General features: G+C 43.3%; 1 protein-coding gene across 1 annotated transcript in view; it reads left to right on the top strand.

Moving 5' to 3' along the window:
* The window catches only part of SMOC1 (SPARC related modular calcium binding 1), a 277516-nt gene extending 252352 nt beyond the window's left edge, over positions 1 to 25164 (top strand). The window contains exons 11-13 of the mRNA XM_019519152.1: positions 11580 to 11827; positions 18756 to 18806; positions 21665 to 25164. Coding sequence (XP_019374697.1) covers positions 11580 to 11827; positions 18756 to 18806; positions 21665 to 21681 — 316 coding nt within the window. The 3' untranslated portion in view covers positions 21682 to 25164. The remainder of the gene's footprint in view (positions 1 to 11579; positions 11828 to 18755; positions 18807 to 21664) is intronic.
* Positions 25165 to 25714: the final 550 nt, after the last annotated feature.

Below are 25714 nucleotides of genomic sequence, written 5' to 3'. Positions count from 1 at the left end.
GGGGCTACAGGGTGGCTATAGCCACCCCAAAATTTACTGTAGCTCCCAGTGCTACCACCACCATCTGCCCCAAGCACAGCCCTGGCCCAGCTCTCCTCCCCCCTCCCCACTGGGAAGAGGCTGGCGCAGCCCCCGGCCCCAGCCCACAGCAGGCAGCACACACTTGTTCTGCACACAGATCCTGAGGGCACATGTTCCCCCATGCCTCCCACAGGGGTGCACGCAGTGGTGGGAGGGCCCCCCCCAATTCCCCAGACAAGCTGCCCACAGCTCAATCCCATGCCCTACCCCACCCCAGCTGGACAGCATCAGTCCCTGCCCCAGCCCCACTCCCTCCTTCACCACGGGGGCCTCTATCTGCCCCCTCATACCCCTTCCATCCCACAGACTTACATGTCAGACGCTGCTCTCCAAGACGCTGCACAGGTTCTCCATAAACACACATAAGCAGCACTTTTGTACCTATTTTACATATTTTTCTTTTTAAGGAAAATTTTTCATGTTCCAAGTCAAATCGGCCAATTCGATTCCAAATCTGTGAGTCATTCAAGAATCAAATGTGGCCCTACTACTGGCAAAAATCCTCCACCCCTGCCTGAGGCTTCAGATCCTTCCAAATCCTTTGGCAGGCATCCTACGTGCAGGCCCAAGCCCGAAAGCTTGGGGTTTGGATGTCCTTGAGTTTGGCTTGCTCTCAGCCAGGTGGCCACAGGAGCAAGTTAGGCAGGAATCTCCCATTTCCATAAAGTCAGCCTGTAGCCAAGATTCTCCCACTGGAAGCTGGCCAGTGGAAAACTAACTATGGAGGCTCTTGTAAGGAGTCCTGTCCGCAAGCAGACAAGGGTACAATGCTCTACTACACAGTGCCATTTAATTGCATTACCTCAGTCAGGGTATTTCCTCTGCCACCATCATAGTCATGGTATTTCCCTTACATATAGTATGAACTGCATGATATTAATCCAAAACCAAAAGGCTCATGATTTACCATACAGCGTTTCAAGACATGATGACCCCACGACTCAGCATTGCTTATTACGTGTGTGTACTCTAGATACCTCCCCACATAGGATCTGTGTGCTAAATAGCTCCCCCACCATGACTGGAACCAGCTGTTCTTGTCTTGAGTCATGGGATCAGAGCCGGGGCGACTGCCCCGGGCCCCACACTTTGGAGGGACCCACAGAGCCAGGCTGGGTTCGCATCCAGCCACTCGCCATCCCCCTCCCCTCTGCCCAGCACCACTACATCTGGGCCCCACACAGGCTGATTTGCCCTGGGCCCCATACCCTGTTACGGTCATCTCTGCCTGGGATTCTCCAAAAAATTGCGTGGAGATAAGGCTCAGGGCAATCTGGTCGAGCTTCACCTCGTGGAGAGTGGGACCACACTAATTGTATACAACAGACTGAGACGGGGGCAACAGAGGGATTCTGGGTGAACTCTTTGGGGCCCCATTTGGTGATGTTTGCCAGACATTTAAGGCTGGTGAGGAAACAGGAATCATTGAAATGGGAAAGAAAGGTACAGCTCAGCTGTGGGAATGAAGAGTAAGTCAAAATGCATTCAATGTAGTGGCTCATCATGACTTGAAAGAGTCGGCAATAAGGGGAAGCTGCTCAGTGGGTATTGCCATATGTCTTATTCAGAGAGACTACACTAACCTAGCCTTGTGGCTAGTATGTTCGCCCAGTATGGGTGATGTATTTTATGGTCATGCTCAGTGTTGGTTGTATTTAATCAATTTCATCGTTGGTTTCCATTACTGAGTATGTGCTGCTTTTGGTAGCGGTTTAGTGATAGACCATGTATTTAATGCAGTTTACTTGTATGTGAATGTAAGACAATGGGCTCCCCCCCCCCGTACTGTTTGAGGGAAAAACCTCATGGTATATAGGACTGTTACACTAGCATACCTTTATTAGAGGGTCACCATGCAGTCTTTTACTTCCGATATGTGGAAGGAAACAGTGCCATCTTCAATAGTTCAACATAAATATTTCTGAGGGTTATGGCTTTTGCCTTAATATTTTCAGCACGGAGTCTTGCAAGACAGTCTCTCTGTTAATTTAGTATTTATACCTAGGATATCACCTTGGTGACTAAACACTTAGAACTACTTGGTTGGGATGGATTAAACAAGGATGTTCCTGCCTCAAGCAGGGTTTGGGCTAGAAGTCCTGTTTTTCTGCAATTAAGTGGAATGCCCTGTGATCTGTTGAGGAATTGGTATGTCTAGCATATCCATGTGCATACAAACAGAATGAAAAAAATGTCCCAAGAGTGGGAAACACATTGCTCCTTCCCCAAACACAAGCATTCCTGTGTCAATTCTGTGCATTTACATGGTTCAGATACAGTGGGTAGGGGTGAAAGCAAGCCCTCGAGAGCATCTGATATTTATTTGGCACGCCTAGTGGGATTTCAATCACTGTGCCAATGTAATCAGTACAATAATGTTTAATTTGTATTGTAGAGACATTAGGACAAGGGGAGAGGTCCATATGGACCAACCACACTTCTGAAAACTCAGCATGTTCTTTCCTAAGTCTCCAAAGTATTGTGTGTGTCTGAGTGTTCAGTAAGGCCCTTTCTGGCAAAATCCTTCACTACGTTGCTCTTCGCACAGTTTTCAAGTTGATTTATTTTAAGCTACAATGTCAGCAGCCAGTGTGCAAGGGGAATAGAAACCTTTCAGCAGCCAGTCCTGTGTGAGGCAAAGAAATCCACCACCTGCCTGTCCTCAGCCAGAATTAACTGCAAAAAAAGGCTCTGGCATAAACCTCTGTGTTCATTGATTACTCTCTGGCCCTCCCCAAAGAGCATGTGTCAAACCTTTTCCTCCTACTGCATCATCGCAGGGCTGTCCATTTTGCAGAAAAAGCTTTCTCTAAGAAACTTAGACTTTTTAAAAATGTGTTAATATGGCTTTCGCTTTATCTTTTGGCCTGCCAAATCCGACAGCTGCCTGAGTACAGTGAGCCCTGCTGTACAGGCTTCTGAAGGGGAGAAAAATTCTAATGATACCCTTTGAGAGAGTATTTAGACATTTCTAGTGTTCTACTCTCTCAATCATGCTTAATCTCAGGCTGCTAGACACTTGACCTTTATCCTGGAGGAAGGTGGCATTCCTAGCTTTCCAAAAGGCAAAAATGATCATTTCCAGCCCTATCTTTTTCAGTATTTGCTTTGAGATACTGAATCATAAGCTTCCTACTATCCCCAAAACAAATTTTGTTCATCTTGCACCTCAGTGACCAACATTAAGTTGGGGGAAAGTCCACATAAAATAGGAAAAAGATAAAAGTTAGCATATGTTTGTTTTTTGGTGTCATGTCCCCCCACCCCCCAGCTTTCTTTCAGCTAAGGCTGGTCTCACAAATTCAGTTCACTGCATGATCTTCACCATTCACTTTAGCTATAGCAGTAGAAAGCCATCACAGGTAAACTTGTGCAACAGTGTCCATTCTTATCCTTCCTTTTTTAGTGTCTCATAAAATTCTGAAACTTTCATCTGGCAAACACTAGATTTTTAAGTATTTGTTGCTTGGGCAAGTGGATCTTTTGTATACTTAGAGCAAATATAGACAGTACAACGAGGCACGTCATTGTTGGTTAAACTCGTGGATGATTGCAATGAAAAAATAATGAAGACAAAGCACTTGTATAGAGCACTCTGGATCATTTGATAATTCAGGGCCCTTGCATTTCAATATAGTTATATAGTCAAATACAATATAGTCAGACATCTAGGAAAAAAGAATGCAGAGCTAAGGACTGCAACCCTGGAAAGCATTGCCTCTGAAAAGGACTTAGTTCTGAATATGTATTCTCAATACATCGCCGTGGCAAAAATGTTAGTTTAATCTTTGGATGTATAGCCAGCTGGGTAGTGGAGTAGGAGCTGGGGTTGGGGGGAAGGGCGGGGCAAGAATTTTCCCAATGTGTACATTGGGCAAGTCATAGATGGTTAGAATATTCTGTGTAGTTCTGATGTGAGCATTTGAGATGGGTGCAGAGAAGAGCCACACAAATGACTTGAGCACTGGAGAAAAATGACTTGTAGCAAGAGACATCAGAAGCTCCATCTGTTTAACAAAGAAAAGATGGAGAGATGACTTGATTGCTATGCATAAATACATCGTATGGGGGCGTGGGACACGGGATACTAAATGCTCTCTAACCTAGCAGAGAGGCAAGCGCACACTAGGTGCATTTACATGGTTCAGGTGTGTTCCATGTTAAAAGCATCTGCCAGGTTCCTAATTTGAGAGTGATTCACCAGTGGAACAAATTACGAAGGGAAGTGGTAGATTCTCCATCTCTTGATGTCTTCTTACCAAGAGCTGATGCTTGTCTGGGAGACGTGGGCTTGTTTCTACCAAACACACATTACTGAGCTTGACACAGGGCTAACTGACTGAAATTCTATGGCCTGTGGCCCAGTGGTCCCGACTGGCCTTGGAAAGTCTATGACTGAATAAGAGAAGGATTTTTTTTCTCCTCAAATCTTTTCAGTTCACATTTTCATTTTTATGGCTGCAAAGCATTTGTGTGGTTTTGCATTCAATTTCCTGGTTGGTGTTTTTGGAATTGGGAAAATATAAATAAGGGTTGGGGGAGGGAGCTGGAGAATAGCATTTGAGAAATATGTATGATTGTGCTAAACAGCACATCTGCATGCACAAGCACTTTTAGCTGTGGTACAGTGAGGTGCTGTAACTCTATAGGGGTACAGGCAATGAAAGAAAAAGCCTGACAAGACTTTTTACAGGGCATGATTAAAAAACAATGTGCGAGTCATTAGAGCTTGCCTTGCGCTTACACAAGTGCAAAGCTGTTGACTCCAGTGAAGTTGCTCCTGCTTTACGGCAGTGCAAGATTAGAAAGTGCCTTCGTCCTGCTTCTGGCTAGTCCACACAAGTGCAAAACAGCTGCATAGATAATACTGAAACTTTCACAATAGAAAATCTGGTAATGTGCATTTTCAGTTTCAAGCTAATGTAACAGCTCTTGGGCATGGTTTGTTACTATACATTCCTGAGATAATTAAAATATATTTACAAAGAATTTGAGCCTTTTTTGTTGTTGTTAAGCAGAGCAGGGTGGTCTTATTGAAAAGACACACAGTCAAAGTAATTCAGAAAAAAATCTGATACGTCAAGAGAAGTTGCAGGGTTTGGCTGCCTGTCTTGTTTTGTTTTGATGGGTTCAGTTAGTTTTCAGGTATGTTTAAATCTATAGTTAATTTCCTCAGAGTCGGGCACATCCATGCCATGTGAGATTTAAGATAGCAATAGAGATCAGCGTGGGGTGCTATGGGGGAGTCTTTGTCTGAATTACCTGTCCTAAAAGCTGTGTTTGGTTCCAGTCTGTTTAGTTCTCCAGCAGAAACTAAGTTACAAAAACAAATTTTAATTTGAAGTATGTACCCTTGCTAGTATTTTTGCTGATCATATAACATCCTGGGAAATTTTAGTATTAAGAGCATTTCAATACCTCCCTTATCATGCAGCACAGCAGCTGTGTCCCTTCACTTTAAATTGCCAGATATACCCTGTGTAATAGTCCCAGAGAGTCCTTCACAAAAATTGCCCTTGAGGGTTCCCCTTCCTGTTCCAGCCAAAGAGTTTGAAGCAGGCAAAGAGAAGCCACACTCCAAAGGGCGCATTTCCTCCAGCACATTTCTAACTTTAAAGAGGTTTTTCAAAGATGCACAAGAGTTAAGTGTCCAATTCATACTGAATTTCACTAAAAGTTGGATGCCAAGTCCCCTTTATGCTCATTTGGAAATTCCAGCCTACTTAGTTGTAAGACAAAATCCCATGAGAGGAGGATCTTTGCAAAGTGAAGGAAGAGGAGTAGCTTTTAAATTCCCTGAATGATTTATCCCATATTTTTCAAGAGAGAATGTAATAAGAATACTGTGTCGCATGTCAAATTTCAGGTAGAGCGGTTGAGGTTTAGATTAGTTAGGGAAGGGGTAAAAACGGGGTTGATAACAGGAAGGTAGTTTTAACTATGGAGGGATTATGTGTCTCCATAATGAGTTTTGACAGTGGAGTACTCCTTTGTTTAGTCTGAACACAGCTTATTTTGATGTTAACTTGGGTCTTTTGCTAGGGGGAAAGGGAGACTGAGAAAACAAATATGTTATCCTTTCAGAATTTTTTTCAAGTAACCTTCCTTCATTCAAACCATACATTGCCTTTACAGCTGCAAAGTTTGGGACAAAAGCACACTGTGATGGGGAAAAATAAAAGGCAACCTAAAAACAGAAGCAAATTAGGAGACAAATACGAATTTCAGTCCAGGTTATTGAAATCCTTTGCTCTCTACCCTTCTCCATGTTTCGGACATATACCTGGACAGCAGCCCTCCTGGGACCTGGCAGACTGACAAAGACTATCCTTTTCAATTCTTTAGCTTCTCTCATGCTGGTTCTTTGCCAGCACCACCAAACAGATACATTATTGCTAAATCTCCTTAGGTCAGAAGAAGATCTGGGATTAATCTTGAAAACCTTCTGATGGCTATGTGCACCCTTAGAAGGGGCAAAGCCAAGTAAAGTTAATTTCTTGTTCTTCCTCTAACTCCATCAGCAGCCTTACATTCCTTACCACTTCTTCCTCCCAGCTTGCACAGGACTGCAGTAACTTCCTTTAGTTTTTGATTTGTAGACTGTTTTCCTCCTTCCATCCTTGAATTTTGTGGTGCTGAATTAGACTCATCCTTCCATCCTAAGCAGCTATCATCACTCCACAAAGCTTGACTCAGAAAATGTGAGGTTTCCCAGTGGTTTCAGTGAGGGATAGGCCATGTACTCTGAAGTGCGCATCTTTTAAATTTTATTTTTTGTGCATGTGAGCATGTGATTTCCCATGATGATAAGAAGGAGCATTTATTCTTGATCATGGCTTATGCTAACATTACCATAGTAAGCCTTTATCTAACCACCACCCATGCAGTAGTTATGCTGTGCATCTGTCCTGCCTATCTTTGGAGGTGCTGGAGAAGCTGCTAAGGAGTAGGAAAGAAGAGATCAGTCACTTTAGGCACAGATTTTGATTTACTAGTTACATGCTCCCTTTGCAGTTGCTGGGATGTATGCTGTGCTCTGGTTTACATCCACTGTGATCCTGTGGAATATAAGATTGCACACAGGGTGAATCCATGTAGGTGTAGTCCTGCCTGCAGCAAATTAATGTAGTTGTTCTCCTCATCTTTATTACTCATAACCATGTTAACTCTTTCCATCTTGGTAGCAGGACAACTTTTGGTCTCAGGAACTTAAAAATGTCTCCGGTTGTGCACAGGCATCTGTACAGGAAATCCATCCTTTTGAAATCTTTTCAGGATACTCCTGCCTGCTGTGCTTTAGAATTCAGTACATACGCTTAAAACACACCTGCCTGTACTTGTATAACCTCTTGCCTTTCTTGCCTGTGCGCCAGTTGCACCCAACAGTATCAAAGCAGCCTATGGAAATATGAAAATGATCATTAAACTAACGCTTTGCATTTTCACTCTGGTATCTTCAAGTATTTTGCAAGCTAAGAAATTTAAGTATTCCACCTCTGAGAGAAGCACTCTTCCCATTTTCCAGATAGAGAAGCTAAGGCCTTGCCAAGGAAAATGATTTGCATGGTGCCCTGCAGTGGATGAAGTTGATGGGAGAGCTGAGTATGGAGCCTTGGAGTCCCAGTTCCCTGTCTAGCAGTACAGTGCAGAAATCTTGCTAGGTCAGATATGGAAAACAGTCTAGCCATGGAAGTCTAGACTTGCGTGCATTAGCCTGTATGGCCACAGTGAAGCTGCTTCCAGTACTTGAGCTAGCTTGCGCTATGTTGTACTGTAGTCTGTAGACAGATATACTCAACCTTTTGTATTAGCCCAGTCTATGCGATTTCTGTGAGATCTACTAATTTACCTCTTCCTCCCCTTTAGTCCCCCCAATTATGACATAAATCCATCTCCCTCTCTTAAGAGACTTCTTTGGAAGACTTAATTGTGGGTGAGAGTAAGGGGGCAGCTGAAGTTTTATTTTTGTTTCTCTAAATTATTAGCCATCTCTCTCTCTTGGGGTGTTTTACCACAGAACCTTAAAGAGCACAGTTAAAAGAAAGGCAAATACAGTTCTAATGAGGCCAACAAGAGAAGGCTGAGGACTCCTCCTGGACTACATGCCTGATATTTCTGGTTTTGTTTTTTGATATAGTCTTATTTTTGTTTGGTCTTGCCCAGGCTGTTGCTGCACCACAGGGAGGGCTGCAATCCAATGGGCCTTTCATGTGGTTGGTGTTAGCAGGAGATGCTGTCATGCTGGGAGACACTAACAACATAATGAGCAGCTGACTTTGCTCTCACTCAGTCTCTCCTATTTGTCTATGAATTGGATCAGGGAGAAGACAGATCAGTAAAGGCATTTTACTTCAAGCTCTGGTTTGAGGTCCTTTTAATTAATTTATCATTTTAAATAGTGGTACTACAGGGGCAGTAGAATGGACTTCCTTTGGAAATTTCCAAGTCTGTCCAAAGTCCTGCAAGTCTCATGCTTGGAGGTCAGTTACAGCCTCAGATATATTCCAGCTGTTTCAGTATAGTCACGTTACCTCACAATACAGCATCAGAACAGGGTATCATAGCAATGATGTGAAAGCATGTGCATCTTGTTGCACGGATGCAGAAGGAGCTTCTTGACACGAAGGTACTGTGTCGCAATTCTGATCTCTGTATTTAATGTCATAGCATCCAGTGTTTCCCTGGATGTTTGTGCCCTCAGGCCTCCCTCCTGCTCCATGCTTTTCTTAAAACTAGCCTTGATCTTTGCAGTCAGTAACGACAGGTGAGCACCTCCTGGAAGTACAGCACTATACAGGCAGTCACAAGGCAGGGCTAAAAAAACAGTATAAACTACATCTTCTCTTTCTACTTTCGAGGTTTAAGTTACTTCTTCTGGCTTTGCCTCTGCCACTACTATGCTGAAATTGTGTTTTCTTTGGTACAACCACCCAAGCTTGCTGGGACACTGGTATTTGATTTGTCATAGCTGCATGGGTTTGTGCATTTTATGTTAACCTTTACAATTCTAAAGACTACTCCTATCCCTGGTACCTTTTATAGAACTGCTGAAGATGATAATATTTCAATCCTCCCTCTCTTTTCTTTCTTCCCCCTGCCCTTCCCTCCACCCAGCTTCTTGACCATACTTGCTATATCCACTGAGCAGTGTGAAATTATTCCCATGCCCCTACCTCTGTGCCTGAGTGCTACAAATTGTCCCACCAACAAGCAGAGAACATTTCATTTCCTACTTACCCCTTCAGTCACTGCTCTGACTTCTGTGTCTTTGTTCTCCCCACTCTCCTTTTTCTGACACCATCCACCTTATCCCTGATAGCCCTAGGCTTTAAGAAAAGATTGGGAAATGGGCAGAGAGAAGGAAAAGTGTTGGATTCAGTTGGGTAATAAAAGGGATCTTGCTGGAAGGAGGGGAGTCTGGATAGTACTTGTTCCAGTCACAAATCTTAACACAACTCCATATTCCCATAAAAAGCCCCTCTTACACAGCACATCTCCAGTCATACTTCATGCCCCTGGGAATCAGCAAGGCCTCAGCTGATAGCCAGCAACTTTCCAGAAGGAAAAAGATGCCAATGACTGAGTTAAAGAATGCTGCGCTAGCTCAAGTCTCAAGATGGTTCAGGGTGCATTTCATCCTTCCCTGTTGGCCTGTTCCTTGTGCAGGGTTTCAGGGCTCTGAAAAATCCAGAGAGCCTTGCCTTTACAAAGCAACATGTTCCCTTTTCCATTTGCCTGTAGGTGGCTCCAACAGTTCAGCTTGTGTTCTGGCTCCCAGACCCAAGCCAAGCACGCCCATTGCAGGTGTGCATTCTAGCACACGCCAACCAGCTGCTGTCACTCTGGGTGCCAGTCTGTAACTCACCCAAGAATTAAATAATGCAAAAGAAACTGTTGAATAAACTTTTCAAAATAAGCTTTGTGGTTTATTTTCCTCTCTCCAGGTTTTAAGGTTTGTTTGTCTTTATTATGTCAGACTTCCAGATGTTGCTGGGCCCGGGCCATCTTTATAAATATGTTCTTATTTGTAAAGCTGCCTGAGAAGCATGCCTGTGACCACCCTTGCCTTGTCCTTTGCACCATCTTGCAAACTTATAGTTTTGATTGAAGCAGAGATCAATGCAGGGTTCTGTTTTTCATTTATTTTAAGAAGAGGCTCTCCTGCTTAAAGGGATGTTGATTGGGCTGGAAGTCCTGAAGTATAGCTCTCCAATCTGCCTCCTACCTGCCCAACAAAGAAAATGGCAGCCTGACCCATTTTAAAATATACCCTGGTATAGAGAAGGCTGCTGGTCTCTGAACCTGCATCTGAAATGGGTTTGGAAGATCCACCCACAGAGAACTTGAATGTTAGTGTTTAGTCTGCCCCCAGCACCAGACTGCCGGAAACTTACTTTGGGATCTGATTTAAGAATGCAGACGCCCCTCCTCTTAATAAAGGATCGATTTGGGTTCTTTGGAATCTGCTCAGTGCATCCCAAGCTTGTCTTCCAGCAGTAAGTCAGAGGTGAAGCAATGAGTGTGGCAGCATGCAGAACATGTCTGGTTGCTGTCTATCACCTATTTTCAGGGGTCAGCTTTATTCATGAGGGAGAGGTAGGTACAGAAAGGGAAAGCTAAAATCGTAGTTTTAATCCACCTCCAGGAACACAGTAGCACAGTAGTGCAAGTCAAGTTGTTAATATAATGAGTTGGAAGTGAGGCAAAACCAGTGTATTTCCTTATTATTACTTATGAATGGATTTGTCATCTGTCTGTTGCAGCCTTTAATCTTGGTGCCTTTAATCAGCATTGTGAAAGCAATTAAAGCATGCAAGTACAACATAAAGGGTCGGATCATGTAAATAAACGTAGCAAAATTGTCACATTCTGCCCAAACCCTTTTCAAACAATCAATAAATAGATCTTGCAGTAAGCAAATATGTTCCCATTCCTAATATTCAGGTCCTAGTATAACAGGAACTATTGTGAAACTTGGTACTGATTATGCCCCTTGTTATCAAGTGCCAGTGGGGAAACCAAAGACAGAATGGGCCATAGAGACTGGGTTGGAGGAGATCCCTGCAGGGTCAGGCTGAGGCACAACGACTGATAGGAAGTGTCCAGGAAATGTTTCCCTTGCACCTGCTCTGTGGATGCCGAGAGAATATTGGTTTTTAGAGCTTTGCTAGTACCTCCCACTCATGTTAAAATCCAATCTTTTTCTTTTTCAAAAGATTATATATGCCTCTTTCAAAATAGGCCTAATTTATGGACCTTAACTCTAGAAGAAAGGAAGTTTCATGGACCTCTGGTGACAAAAGAGCCCTTGTTGCCTGTACCCTGCCTATGCAATAACCTCATTGGCCAGGAATTGGCCTCCTCTGGCCATGGGAGGCAGAGTATGATAATCCCATATGCTCAGCAAGCCAAATGGGTAATGGTGAGACAGTAGCAACTTAGAGACTTTAATGAGAGCATCACCTTTTGTTTGGGGGATTGTGTGTTCTGAATTCCAGGTTCTCCGAGCCAGACCCCAGCCACACACTAGAGGAGCGAGTGGTGCATTGGTACTTCAGCCAGCTGGACAACAACAGCAGCAATGACATCAACAAGCGGGAGTTGAAGCCTTTCAAGCGTTATGTGAAAAAGAAAGCCAAACCCAAGAAATGTGCTCGACGCTTCACCGACTACTGTGACCTCAACAAGGACAAATCTATTTCACTGCAAGAGCTGAAGGGGTGTTTGGGAGTCAGCAAGGAAGGAGGTGGGTGACTTTTTGCTTCCGAGTGGAAGCAATGCTCCACAGAGCAATATAACTAGACTGAGTTAAAGCAGTACCTGCTTGTCTTCCCGGTGATTGGAGCTTTATTACTCAGTTTGCGAGAGAAAAGGTGTGCTTTACTAGCATTCAGCTTTGCAAACCTTCTTTGTTCTTGTTTTATTACAATTATTTTGTTTGTGCTGTGGTATCACCTAGGAGCCCGTAGTGTCTTCTAGGACCCTATTGTGTGATAGGAGCTGCATGTCCACAGAGGAAAGAGATTTGTTCTTCTCCAGAGCCCAGCATGCAGTTTTAGTTGGGTTCTTTCTTGGAGAAGTACTGTCAATGATACTCTGTGATCTGAAGCTTATGATTCATTATGCAATGCTAACAGGAGCAAAATTTATTTAAGTCACAAAAGTCAGCATGCAAGAGAATAAGTACTCACAGGGAACTGAGCAGGTGAGAAAGACAGACAGCATAGTGTTACACCACCACTGTTTTCTAAAAGAGAACAGCAATTAAAGACTGGCAGAATGAGAGGCCTGCAAAGAGGTGACTTTTGGATTGGCCCCAAACCTAAATGTTGGGGTTTTGGCAAATGGAAAATGTTTAATTCAAGCATCAATTGTATTCAGTCACTGGTAAAAGCCAAGGGCTAGAGTAAAGCAAAAACAACAACAACAAAGCCCCCAAACAAAACAAAAAACAAACAGAAACCAGGATGAAGACAAGTATGGTGATTCTTGTGATGATACCTTCCTTTCATTTGACTCTAATGGTGAGGATGCTTCCCTGGGATGTGAGAGGCCCATAGGTGGATCATCTGTAGGGGCTGACATGGATTCCAGCCTCTAGAACCTCCCAGGAGAAGTGCCCTAGCCATTGGGCTATAGGTCATTCTGGGGTTGGTATCTCTGGCACAGGTGTTGAAACTGTTTCATTTTATATAAAAATATTTCAGTATTTATGGGGTGAGAGTGAGTGGAGAGACTATAGCCCAGAGGTGACTGGGGCACAGAAGGCTGGCAGGAGTCGCCATAGAACGTGCTGTGGAGTTAACATGGTGTGTAGTTAGCTGAGACCGTTGGCTACAACTACAGTCGATGAGCTGATCCCTTAGGCTGTGTGGGATGGATTGGAGAGGGCTCTCCCTCCCCGCCCCAATCAACCCACATGCCACGTTAAAAGCTCATTTGCTCTACTTTTCACACCAGTGGGGATGGGGGCTGGTTGCAGTTGGTTGCTAGCACGTTACATGTTTTTATGAGCTTTGCAAACATTCATTAATTTAAGCCTTCACATCCGTGGTCAGCAGTTAGAGAAGAGCCAGCTTCCCTAGTTTAATGAAAGCTTTTCCTTAGTCACCAGTATCTTACTGTGGAAAAATATACAATAATAGTGTCTGTATCCCTTAATTTTATTACCTTCCTACTAAGATTAATGTGCCAAATGAGTTTTACTGTGATCTGGCTTGGAGTGAGACTTGCTGGAATCTGCTGCCCAAGCCAACTGGCTCTTCAAGGCTTTAGTTTATGAAAATACATAAGACAACAAAGGATGGAATAAAACAAGAGCATCTTTGCTCTGCCAAAGATGAGGGGAAAATAAAGCAATGACCAGAAAACTCAGACTTATTGTTGTAAGAGTGCGACTGCCAAGCAATACTTGCTTAGAGCACAGCCTGACCTTTCTGTGGCTTCCTTCCCTGCATGAGGAAGAGTCTGTGTATACAAAATAGGGCTCCAACCTTGTTCTGTCACACAACTCGGCATGCCTCCTCGAGACCAGCCTGGCCCCAGGGATCAAAGAGGAATGCACAAGTAGTACAGGGGGAGGCTTGTGGGAGAATAAGGATGGAGACCCAACACTAAGCTCTTGAGTGACCTGAGGGAAGTAGTGAGCTGAGACTGGAACACTGAATCTTCCTCTTCCAGTTCTTTTCTCTTCTTTTATGTTTTTCAAGAGATGGCATTAGACAAACCCAGCTTTGTAAAGCAGCAAGGGATTTGCGAGGCAGTGAGGTAGATTGGCTTTGCTTTTATTCTACTTAAGTCTTTCCATATGAAAATCAAAACTCCCCTAACACCCACCCTCTGTGTCCCATAGCAGTGATGGACTGCCAAAGGTGGATCTAGAATTTTGAAAAGGGGGGTGCAGATGGTGAGGTGCATCAACACACATAAAACAGTACACATTTTTCTCCAGTTAAAAATAAATGAATATGCTAGGGTCCTAGAGTATTATTCAGTTTAAGGCTGAAGTTATACAAATATAACTTAATTGGAATGAGTTATAAACAGTCTGCAGGGCTGTAAAATAGGAGCTTTATTACCAGGAGCAGCTAACAGACAGCAGAACTGCAGATCAAAGATGGCTTGATTTGGTAGAATATCAAGTCCATAAAGAAGGAGAGAGCATCATCAACAACTGTGGAAGGCAGAGTTTAGAAGGGATCAGGTTGATGATGATGAGCCATGAAGTCATTTGATTTCCTCAACACAGTCTAACTAGAAATGCTGCTGCCACTACCAAGCAGTTAGTTTTAAACTTTGGATGGAGCAGGAGTCAAAGGGGGATGCAACTGCACCAGTGCATCCCTCTGGATCCACTCCTGTAGACTGTGTGGCATTCATGCATCAAACCTGGCTGAGGTATATACTGTATTTCCATCCTTTTCCCCAGCCCCCAACATCCTTTTAGTACCTGTAGCTAATCACCCTCCCAGTGATTTCCATCCAAACCTGTCCACAATTACATTCTTCCCCCATCCCCAGTAGTACCGAGGAACTCATCATAGACTCCAACAAGTAGGGTCTCTTTTCTCTGGTTCTGGTATTGGTTTGCTAAAATATCATCCATATGCCCCTCTAGGACAACTCTGGAGACATACCATTCCTGGAAATCAGGATGGAGAGGTACCTAGGAACCAGCCAAGATGTTTGCTGATCCCACAAATAGTTCCCTAAAACAAAGGAAGAAGGGTGGTTCAGGGTGTGATTGGAGCCTGGCAAGGAAAGCATCCCCTCTCAGTAGATTCAGGTGTGTCTGACAAAGGGTGGTTGGAAGGAACCCAAACTGATTCCCAACCAGGTAAAATCAGCATTCACCAATGGATTCTGCACAGCAAAGCTGGAGGGTAGAAACACTTTTTGGTCAAAGGCCAATTGTGACTGTACTCACTAGTCAAAAGATGGAGTCCTTTGGAGGAAGCAGACCGGCTGCAGAGCTTTGATGGAAAGTTACAGAATTCAAGACAAATTGGTGCCTAGTGATCTTAGAGAGGGGGACTAGGCATGAGCAAGGCTCGTGCTAACTGCCACCTGTCAATGGGGAATTTTAGAAACAGGATTGAAGTGTCTAATTAAAATTTCAGGGAGAATTGGTAGAAAAGCAACATGTAATTGCCTACTGAAGCTGAGCAAACACTGCAAAAAAGAAGGAAGGTAGAAGCTGAGCAAACACTGCAAAAAGAAAGCCCTGTAAAGCCTGTGACTTTGGCAATATTTCTGATCCCTTTGTTACGTTCTGTAGAAATTGACATGAGTGAATGTCCTTCCAGGACAGTTGTGGAAAGGAAAAAAGTCCTGTGAATACTATTGTAAATTCGTATTGAAAGATTGTGCGGGAATGCTTGGGTGGCCATCTAAGAAAAGGTCTTTGGGTTTGGAAGAAGATGACTCAGCGTGTCACTTGGATGATTGCTCCTACCTTGTGAATGACAGAAAGCAGGTTGTCATGGTGAATGGTTGGCAATCATTGTAGCAGCCGTAACATGATTATAAAAGTTATTCATTCCGTGGTTTTGCTTAATGAACAAGTTAGGAAAAATCAAAGTCAGATTATAGATAATTGGCAAGTGGGGAGAGAGGGAAATCTAAATACGCTGAGTATTTTAATTGAATAAGTCACTTAGTTCAGTTACCCACTTCAGAGTTCAGGTGGGGATAATAGAGCTTAACAACTTTAGGCTATCAGAAAGCTTCTGGTGGGGTGGGGGGCAGGCGTGAGGGTTATTAACGACCAGAGCTGACCAGGACATCAGCTTTAGATCCAATCTGAAAGGTAGCATGTCTAGCTATACACAGTGTCTCTGCTTTATGGTTGGGCATTTGTTCATTATTCAGAGGAATGAGTGCAAGCTACTGAAGTATACCAGGTTTTCACTGAAAGCTTCCAATCCAAGAACCAGCTGGCCTGATTCAATTTCACTTGTGAATGCGAACAGAGTGATATCCTGAAAGTGAATTTGTGATGCTGAACTTTGCTTTATGCAGTTAACTCTTGGAGTGTGTGAAGAGGGGGAGAAGAGGTTCCCTTTCCTATCCCATTCTCACCATCAGCATGCCTGAGTACCTCACTATCATACGCTAGCAGCTTGATACTTATATCTGTTGCCTGTGCGTCTGTCTGTCTCATCAGTTGTGTTCATTCTGCCTTGTTTCGCTTTGTTTAAGCTTGTATGTCGGTAGTGTGTCAGGGAAGGCACGACAAAGACAACATGCATTTGTTGTGAAAGGTGGTAAGATTTGTGAAAGTCCTTAGTCTCAGGTGAATTAGTCTTAGACCAACCCTAAGAAATCCCTGCCCCTGGCACAGATAGCAGAAAGGTCTTTTGTGCTTGGGACTGAGTCTGCCAGTCTTGTTAAATGTATAGTGTCAGTTTAGCTGTAGTTTTCCAATTATCATTCAAAGACAAGTGGGTTTTCAGGAGAGACACCATCAATAGTCTACTCAGTGAATTGTCTGGGTGCGAAGAGTGTTCTTTACTGCCTCCTTGTTGCATGTGCAAGGTGCCGCTGACCCAAGAGGAGGATTTACCTGCTTAAAAGTCTAAGGGGAAAAAACCCTTTTAGAATTACTGACAGCAGCCTGCGGGCTGCTTTCAACCCAATTTGGGTACTTAATAGGGATTTGCAGAGAAATGTTTGCAAGACCCATTGTGAGTCAAATGCAGTGGGAAAGAGGGCTCGGCTTTCGCATTCCTGCTCAGCAGATGCAAGTGGAAAGGTAGGCGCCTTCCTTTGGGGGCACAAGGTTCCTTACTGTTATAGAATGAACAGTCTGGTGGCTGTGAGATGCCAGCGCATGATGGCTTCCATTAGCGATAGTGCTAGGGTAGGGACGTGTTATATCATTGTTTTACAGCAATGTGATGTTTGCTGGTGGGGTGGGAGGAAATAGAAATGTGTCTGCTTTTCAAACGCATGGAAAACATGAAGAGGAAAAAAAGTAGTATTTCAGACAGTTCAGTAGCTCAAGAATACTGCAGTTACTGAGCAGCACCCTCTAGAGGCTGCTGCAGGGCTCGCAGCCAGTAGGAAAAGTCCAGGTATGTGCTTGTGCCTAAGCTAAAGGATGGAGAAACTCGTAAAGATCCTGAATTTTTAAGGCCCGGTCTCTGGGTAAGATCCCCAGTTAGCTCTGGAAGAACCCACCTTTTGGCAGTGGAGCTGTGCTTTTTATACACAGGCATCAAAACAGCTTAACTGTAGCTTCTGTTTCTCAGGAAAGGATGGCTGGCACTCGGAATTACTTTAAATTTTTCATCAAATATATATATGTCCCCTTTTAATTAAAAAGCAACAGATCTGTATTTTAGAATCTCTTAAATTTCACCACCTTATTGATTCTCTCCCTCCTCTCCCTTCCTGCCTTCTCCCCCAAAGCAGGGTGCCACTAACAGGAATGCTTTTGTCCTGGTTTCTTTTCTTCATTATATTGTTTGTTCTCTTTTAGACCTCTGTGCCTTCCACCTTCCTAAATGCCCTCTTGTCCCTCTCTTGCACAGCCAGCATCTAATATTTTAGATTCAGTCTCCTTCTGCAAGAGCAAGTATTACTGGTGCAGGTAATTAAGCTTAGTCATTTACATCTCTAGGCCAGAACAGGATCTGGAAGCACACTTACTGGTTCTGACTGGAAGTGGAAGTGCCTGTTTTCCATCACCAGCCAATCACCAAAATTGTCAGATGGAGGCAGGTGACATCTTTTAAAGTCAGTCACCTAAAACCTACAATTGGGCACGTAACTGGAAATGGCTTTGAGAGTGGTGGGCCCCTGCCACTCCCCTGAGAGTTGCAAATGCTTGGCATCTTTGGAACTCAATATTGAATGTCAGTTTGGGTGTCTGATTTTAGGCCCCATGCAAGTGTATGAATATTGTGACATATGCTTAGGGCAGCAGGGATTCAGTAAGGTTGGACTATTTATCCTATGCCTGGTGCATGCTGTCTGAGCTCCATATAAAGCTGTTACTTTGGGAGAAATGATTTACAGGGGTGTGGTTAGGAGCCTGAACTCTCTATACCTGCTGGGGGAGAGGATGGGGGGCAGACAGGAGCAGTGCATCCTGGGATGCTGAAGGGCTTCAAATTGCTTGTTTTATCTCTGTGGAGCAGACTGAAGCTACCCTAACATAGGCTAAATGTTAGGACAGCCCAGTGTTAACCCTCACCTGAAGTGGTACAACTGTGGGATGCTCAGGGGGCACTTAACAAGAGTTAATAAGCTTTAATATGCAGACACTCACATTTTAAGTGCCCTTAGTATGATCTAATTGTAACGTATAACTTCGCCTTAATTGTATCAAGGGAGTTTCTCGAACTTTTGGCGCTTGCCTAAACTAAACCTCTGGATTTTATGAGGTTTATTCATCACAATATAAGATGTTTAACCTGTGACACCTTTAGTCCAGTGTAGCCTGACTCCAAAAGTTACTGCAAGTCCAGACTGGGATGGCTTGCCAGAGATGGATGCACGTTAGTTTAAGGGAGTTTTTCATAGAACCTGGCTACACTTCTGCCTGCAATTATGATTTTCTATTGTTATGAGGGGAACAATCATCATGTTCTCCTAAACCTAACCATAGCATTCAAAAGTATAAAAAACTGACCACGGTAGTGATTAAATTTTGTTCTTGCATCTTGCAGGCAGCAATAGCAATTTCCCCCAGGGAAAAATACAAGGCCTTAATCCTTTCAGTAAGTACCATACTTGTTTGTTCCCTTTTTGGAGTTGTTGTTTTTTTGCATGACAGCCATCCGCAGAGAATCCATGAAAGCACTCCCCACTTTCATAAATATCAGCTGTTCAATGACCTTTAAAGTTGAGAAGGGAGTTAAAACCAAGAAATATGGACTTTCTTTCACACCATTGCAGTTATCCTGGACTTCAGCTTTCCTAATGGGAATAACAATACCCACTGTTTATAAAGTACACTATTAAGCAGGTATTTTAGGCTTTTTGTTATGGTGCTACTTCTGCAAATGCACTTACAATTTTCATGAGCCAGGTAAAGGATGATGTGTGCATGCAGGGAGCAAAAGATTTACAATTCTTCTTTTTAGGGTAAAGAAAGGCATATTTATTGCAAGTTTGGTTGATAAATGGCATGTATAGACATGCTTAGATATTTCTGAGACATTTGACATAATGCTGTATGACATCCATACTAAATTTAGTAGTGTCAAATGCCAATAAAGCACATACAAAATAGATTAACAGCTGGCCTTCTAACCATTTAAAAAAAGTTATCAATGCAGAATCATTTTCAAGTGAACATTTCTAGTGGGTTCTAGAGCATCAGGTCTGATGGTATTCATTTCCGTGAGTTATCCAAAAGTCAATGGCTAATCGTTGGTGATGAAGTTTGTAAATGATGTAGAGTTCGTAAATGTTGAAAACAGGGCAATCATACAGGGTACTTCAGATCATTTGATAAGCTGAGCCAGGTCAAATAAAATGTTTTTTCAGTGCAGCTAAGTGCAAAATCATACCTCTAGGAACAAACACTGCAGGACCTACTTTCAGAATATGTACCCAGTAGGGGTTCTGAAGAAAATATAGAGGTCATAGTGTACTGGCAACTCAACATGAGCTTCTGCTGTGGTGCTATGGCAAAAAGGGCCAATACACTCTTTGAATGTGGAAACAGGAGAGCTGAGAGTAGGTAGGGGAATGCTGTTACCTCTGTGCGCAGTGTTAGTGATACTGATATTGAAATATATCCAGTTCTGGTGTCTGATTTAAAAAAATGCTGAGAAATTAGACAAGCTGGATAAAAGAGCAAAAGAAATTATTTGAGGACTGGAGAAAATGTCTTACAATGCGAGTCTTAGAGTTCAATCCATTTAGCTTATCACAAAGAAGAATGAGAAGTGACTCAGTTGCAACATAAAAGTACCTTTACAAGGAGAAAATACCAAGAGCTGAAGGACTCTTTAATCTTGCACAGAAAGACAGTATAAAAAGCCAGTGGTTGGAAGTAGAAGTCTAAGATAGACTAATATAAATAGGAAATTAAACATCAAATTTTAAAGAGGAGGGTAGTGATCAGCCACTGGAACAAACTGCCCACACAAGTGATGGATTCTCCATTTTCTTGATGTCTTCAAATCGGGATCAGATGCTTTACTGGAAGATCTGCTTTGGTCAAACGCAGGTTGTTGAGCTCAACACAGGGTAACCGAGTAAAACGTAATTGCCAATGTACTACAGGAAGTCAGGCTAGTTGATGTAATGGCCTCATCTGTCCATAGTACCTATGAATCTGAAAATCAACGGAAGTGGCAGAATTACCTTTATTACAAGCCCGTGGATCATGGAGGATTTCTTATCTATTTTCCCATAAAACTGCATCTCTTTTAAGAAAAATGTTATCTTTATATGTCTATCATTTACAATAGTTTATTGGTAAGTATAGGTATTTTGATTTGTTTTTGCTTGAGAACAGCGTAGGCTAATAGAAACAAACAGCATTAGTCAGAAGGGCAATTTTCCCATGGTCTCTACCTTCCAAAGGGATGGATAGATTTAGTTTGGGTTCTGCAGAAATGTTCCCCTTTCACCTCAGGGTAAATGTGGTGATCTTCAGGCCTTCCAGAGTGCTTTTCTGTGTGAGTTGGGTGTGGTTACTTAGACAACATTCAGGAGGGTGCACTTTTTTCCACAAGCTTCCAGCTTTGCTGGCCAGTGCAGAAAGGGGGCAGGGACATGGCCTTGTCTCCTTTTTGGAGGCAACTCAATGGTACCCACTAGAGAACTGGCCACAGTCAAATCCAGCGGCACTATACTGGTCAATATTGTTAATGTTATGCACGTGCCAGCCTTGACTAATCAGAACAAGGAGTTGGCACATCAGTGGGTGTGAAACTCCTGGCTAACTGAGCAGCCCTTTTGTGCTCAAATCTGAGCTATACCAAGGGGATTTTCAAGCAACTAACATTTTCCACCCCACTGAATCTATACTCATGCCTCACTGTGCATTTTAAATCCCAGCATTAGATTTTGGATCCAAGACTAACAGCACAGTAGTCTTTGGATCATATGTTCCAGAGACACCTTTGAGAGAGGTTCATTGGGAAAGTTGCTAGGTCCTGCTGCTGGGGGGCTGAGCAAAAAAACGCTTGGGCTTTTCACTGCTTGCTTGCTGGGGAAGCCAGCCAGCTGGCCACCTTGGAGATGATTTGCTCTGACAGTAGAGCAAAGTTGTCTGGAATCAGTGCTCAGCCCAAGCAAGATTCAGCCCAAGGGAGAAGGGAAAGGGGGAATTGTTTTGTCAGGATTGCTTGGCCATTCCCAAGGGAGGGGTAAGATTATGGATAGCAGTAGTTTGAGTTTAGTAATATATCCGTTCCTAAGGCTTCATGTTCACAAGTTGGTCAGAGCTGTCTTTTCTGCAACACAGTTGCTCATTAGATCCTGCTCTGAAATCTTTGTTCTGCAGAAGAGATTGTGCCATATATTTAACATCAACAGTCTGTGAATTGAGGGTTTAATCTGGGTATATCTCTCTTCCCTTTCCACTCCCTTTACCAAATGTTCCACCTACCCATTTCAGTAGGACGCCTGGTCTAGGAGGAGATCTGAATGCAGGGTCCAACCCAAAGGAAGGACAGCTGGACGGACAGACACCCTGCTGCTTGTGAGCACATGGGCAGCAATATCCACCGTAGCAGAAGTGGCACCCAGAACGTTTGCACTTTTTTTTTTTTAAATACTTGGTTTGGTTTTTGATTTATTGTTAATGCCATTATCTAATACTCTGCAGGGGAGGGGGCAGGAAGAGCATGACTTTTTTTTTCTTTTTTTTAATTGGAATAGCTACTGACGTTTGCTGGGACTTGAGAAAGAGATTTTTATATACTGTATATAAATATATATGTAAATTGTACAATTGTCTTGTACAGGGGTTGGAGTCACTGTTCTGTTCCTTCCTTTGATTTCTAAGGCTATTCAGGTTAGCGTAAAGGAACACATTGCATTACTGGATTCCAACAAGGCATTGATTTCAGCGACTGATCCATCTGCCAGCTGCACATCAATCTCTCAAGTATCCCACTGCATGTAGAAGTGAATATATTGACCCAGCTAGTGCTCCCAAGTGTTCCTACAGAGTACTGAGTGCTTCCTGGGAATTGCTGAATAGCCCCAGTTCTGATGGTTGGTGAGAGCCCTCTGTAGCTTGCAAGCATGGGCCGCTGAGAGAGTACAGCTACAGCTTAACTGTCAGTGCAGCGAAGAAGTGTTTTTGTATGTGAGCATATGTGAGGGAGAGGTTGAAACATGAACGCCCTTAAGTGTGGAAGGGGCAGGGGAGCTGCAGGGGGAAGCCCAGCTGTGCCATAAGGAAGATATGCTGCACCAATACCATGTCTAGGGTCACTAGGAGAACCAGCAGGCTGCCAATGCTAGGAAAACATACTACAGGCCCCAGTAGTGTCAGGAGAGTGGGTGGGGAGAGAAACTGTCTATCTTCATGTGTGCCAAAGTAACCACAAATGTCCCGTATAACTATATGAAGGACAAGAAATCAAGTAGCTTTGCCCTGCACAGCAGGAGCATCTGCCAGCCTAGTGACAGGCACTGGAGAGATGAGAGTGCATTTGTCAGAACAGAAAGATACAGGAAGAGACCAATCCCCAGGTGCCTCGTTAATATAAATGGCATCTCTGCCATTTGGCTCATTCTTTTTCTGAAGGCATTGGTCATTCCTGCGCAGAACCATGGGTCCCTGTGTTTCTTCGATGTGAATCCATAGCTCCCTGCCTGTTTAGTAGGGTGATGCATTGGCTCACAATAACCTTATCCCATTTTTCTGCACCCTGCTAATATCGGTGTTTTAAGCTCTAATAACACACTATTAAAGCAGTGGCAGTGGCTCAGATTGGCTAGACTGCTACTTTTAGAGGTTTCAAAGGGACTGCTTCAACTGGTTATGCTTTGGCCAAGATCTTTGTCTGCTATTCACAGTTAGATACAATAGTAAATTCTGCCGAGGGACAGGAACACCTAGACCCTCTACTGTGCATAACAGCCAGTGGGAGCATAGAGCTTACTATGAAACAGTGTGTTCCTGCTTCGAGCATCTCTGGTTTTCTTGACCCTTAGTGGGGCACAGCAATCTCCCATCTATCAGACACCTAAACCTTTCTTTCACTTACTTGTATGCACACCCTAATCCTCATGCTGTTCTGATGCACTTGCCTTAGGTACCTGTTGTTTGCATTCAGTATTATGGGGGACAGCTCTCTGATGATAGTTACCCAAGTACTTTAGCCATTTTACCCACAATGAGGCTTCTGAGGTGTTGCATTTAATTTGGTGAAGGGTGATCCCCTCTTCCACCTACTTATACACAGAGGGAATCTGTAACCAACTCTCAAGCAATTAGGAAATGGTGAGCAGCCATGAATATTGTTAATAGGATCTGGGTTTGAAGCCTGCCCTGGTTTAGATCCTGTTAAAGCTATAATAGCAGTACCATTTCAGTGTCCCAAAATGGATATTGATGGCAATGCCAGGCATTGTACCATGGCCTTGTGGGTTACATGCGGAACATTGTTTCACAACAGTATTTCGTTGCAGTGTGACAGAGGGGACTTTTAACAAACTGTGGCCATGTTGCTTAGTTATATAATTGTGTGACATGGCAAGTCCACCTTTTCCTGGGATGGCAGCACTTTGTGACAATAGTGTCACAGCCGAAACATCCCAGTGCCCCAGCACAGCAAACTTGCACCACATTTAAACACCCAGATGGAGCCTTCCTCACAAATATCACTCACTGGATTCCAGGACTTGGGATCTCACTGCTTGGGAGTAGGTTTGAAGCTGGTGGAAGCATTTGGTCTAAATTAAAAAAAACAAACCAATTGACCCTTAACAAGTACCTTTGTGAAGTGCAAGTCTCACAGGTGTGTTGTAAAGAAAAGCTTTTGCTTTATAAACAGTCCTACCCATTGCTGACTTCTTTGTTGTAAGTCACCTGTAACGTATGTCCGCTTTATGCCTGCAAGTCTGCTTTCTGCTCATTGCTTTTCCTTTTTTATACAGAACCATTTTGTGTACGGATGTGTTAAGTGGATTTGGTTCAGTGTATAATCACAGATGTCAATATCCTCCCACTAATCCTGCAGTAGGAATGAAGAACAAGCCCAGCCTTGTAAAAACATTGTGCTGTATCTTGAGGAATGATGGGCTGGCTGGTGTTGTCATTTAGTACTATATCCAGCAAGGGCCAAAGATTGATGCTAGGGCTATAGGATACTCTCATGCAATTGCAGGGAGCAGGATGTGCCCAGCAAAAGGGGTGAGGTTCTCAGTGTAGCCATTGCCTGCTTGCCCAGGCAGAAAAAAAATGGTTAAATTGAGCCTTAGTAACTGGGACTTCTTTGCTAAAACTCATTGGCTGCTGGGGAATTTAAATCATCCAGATTTACTGCTATATCATCCCTTCTGCAGCCCTAATACTGCAGTTGTCAGTCCTGCCTCCCTTCCTTCCAAGAGATGCTTAAGCAATATGTGTGCATGTGCCCTCCACTAGCTGACAGCTTTGGGCAGCTCTTCAAAACGCCAAGTGGTTGTTGGCTAAATGTGTCAGCATCAGTCTCAGTTAGACCCTAACTGTAGCTTTCTGCCAGGACTGCCTCATAGAAAGGGAACTGAGAAGTAAATATCCTCCCCTTCCATAGTTGAAGAATAGGACCTAGTACCCTGAGTTACTGTCTTCGGGGAAGGTCCCAAAATAGTCTCTTGTATTGCCTCTATGGTGGATGGTTATGTGGGCTTGAGGCTCCTAAGTGATTCAGGAGTTCTGGTGACTGTGTATGTTAGAAGGTCATACAGAATATTCTGGTTTTGTAGCATAAGCCATGGTCATAGGGTTGTCCAACTCAAAGGTACGCAGTGGCTGAAACTCCCTATGGAATTATGATGCTAGTGACAGCAGGTTCTCCCAAGACTGAAACTAGAGGCTGTTAATGAAGTTAGGTAGTCATGGGATTACAAGGAAGGCCCACTCATGGACTAGAAATTGGCTTAAGGTTGAGAGAAAAAAAAGAGCGAGTATAACAGGGCAGTTTTGGGGATGGGAAGAAGTGAACAGTGGGGTCCCCTAGGGATTTGTATTGGTACTAGTACTGTTTTAACACATTCATAAATGATCTGGAATAGGGGGTGAGTAGTGAGATGGCCAAATTCATGGATGACACAAAATTATTTAAAGTAGTAAAGACCAAGGTGGGCTGTGAGAAACTACAAAATGATTTTACACTTATGAGTGAATGGGTGATTAAACGGCAGATGAAATTCAATGTAGATTAAGTGTTAAGTGATGCATACTGGGAAATAACCTGAATTATACATACATACATTATGATGGGCTCTGGTGTAGCTGTTACCACAGTCATTGTGGACAGCTTGCTGAAAACCTAAACTCAGTGCTCAGCAGATGTCAAAAGCCAAACAGTTAGGGATCATTAAGAAGGGAATTGTGAACAACACAAAGTATCATTATGCACATTTATAAATCCATGGGGCATACACACCTTGAATACTGGGCCCAGTTTTGGTTCCCACACCTCAAAAAGGATATAGAAGAACTAGAGAA

This window comes from Gavialis gangeticus, unplaced genomic scaffold (assembly GCF_001723915.1).
Source record: "Gavialis gangeticus isolate Ggan-Ray unplaced genomic scaffold, GavGan_comp1, whole genome shotgun sequence".
Classification (NCBI taxonomy): Eukaryota; Metazoa; Chordata; order Crocodylia; family Gavialidae; genus Gavialis; species Gavialis gangeticus.
This window is presented reverse-complemented; position numbering and strand designations above follow the sequence as displayed.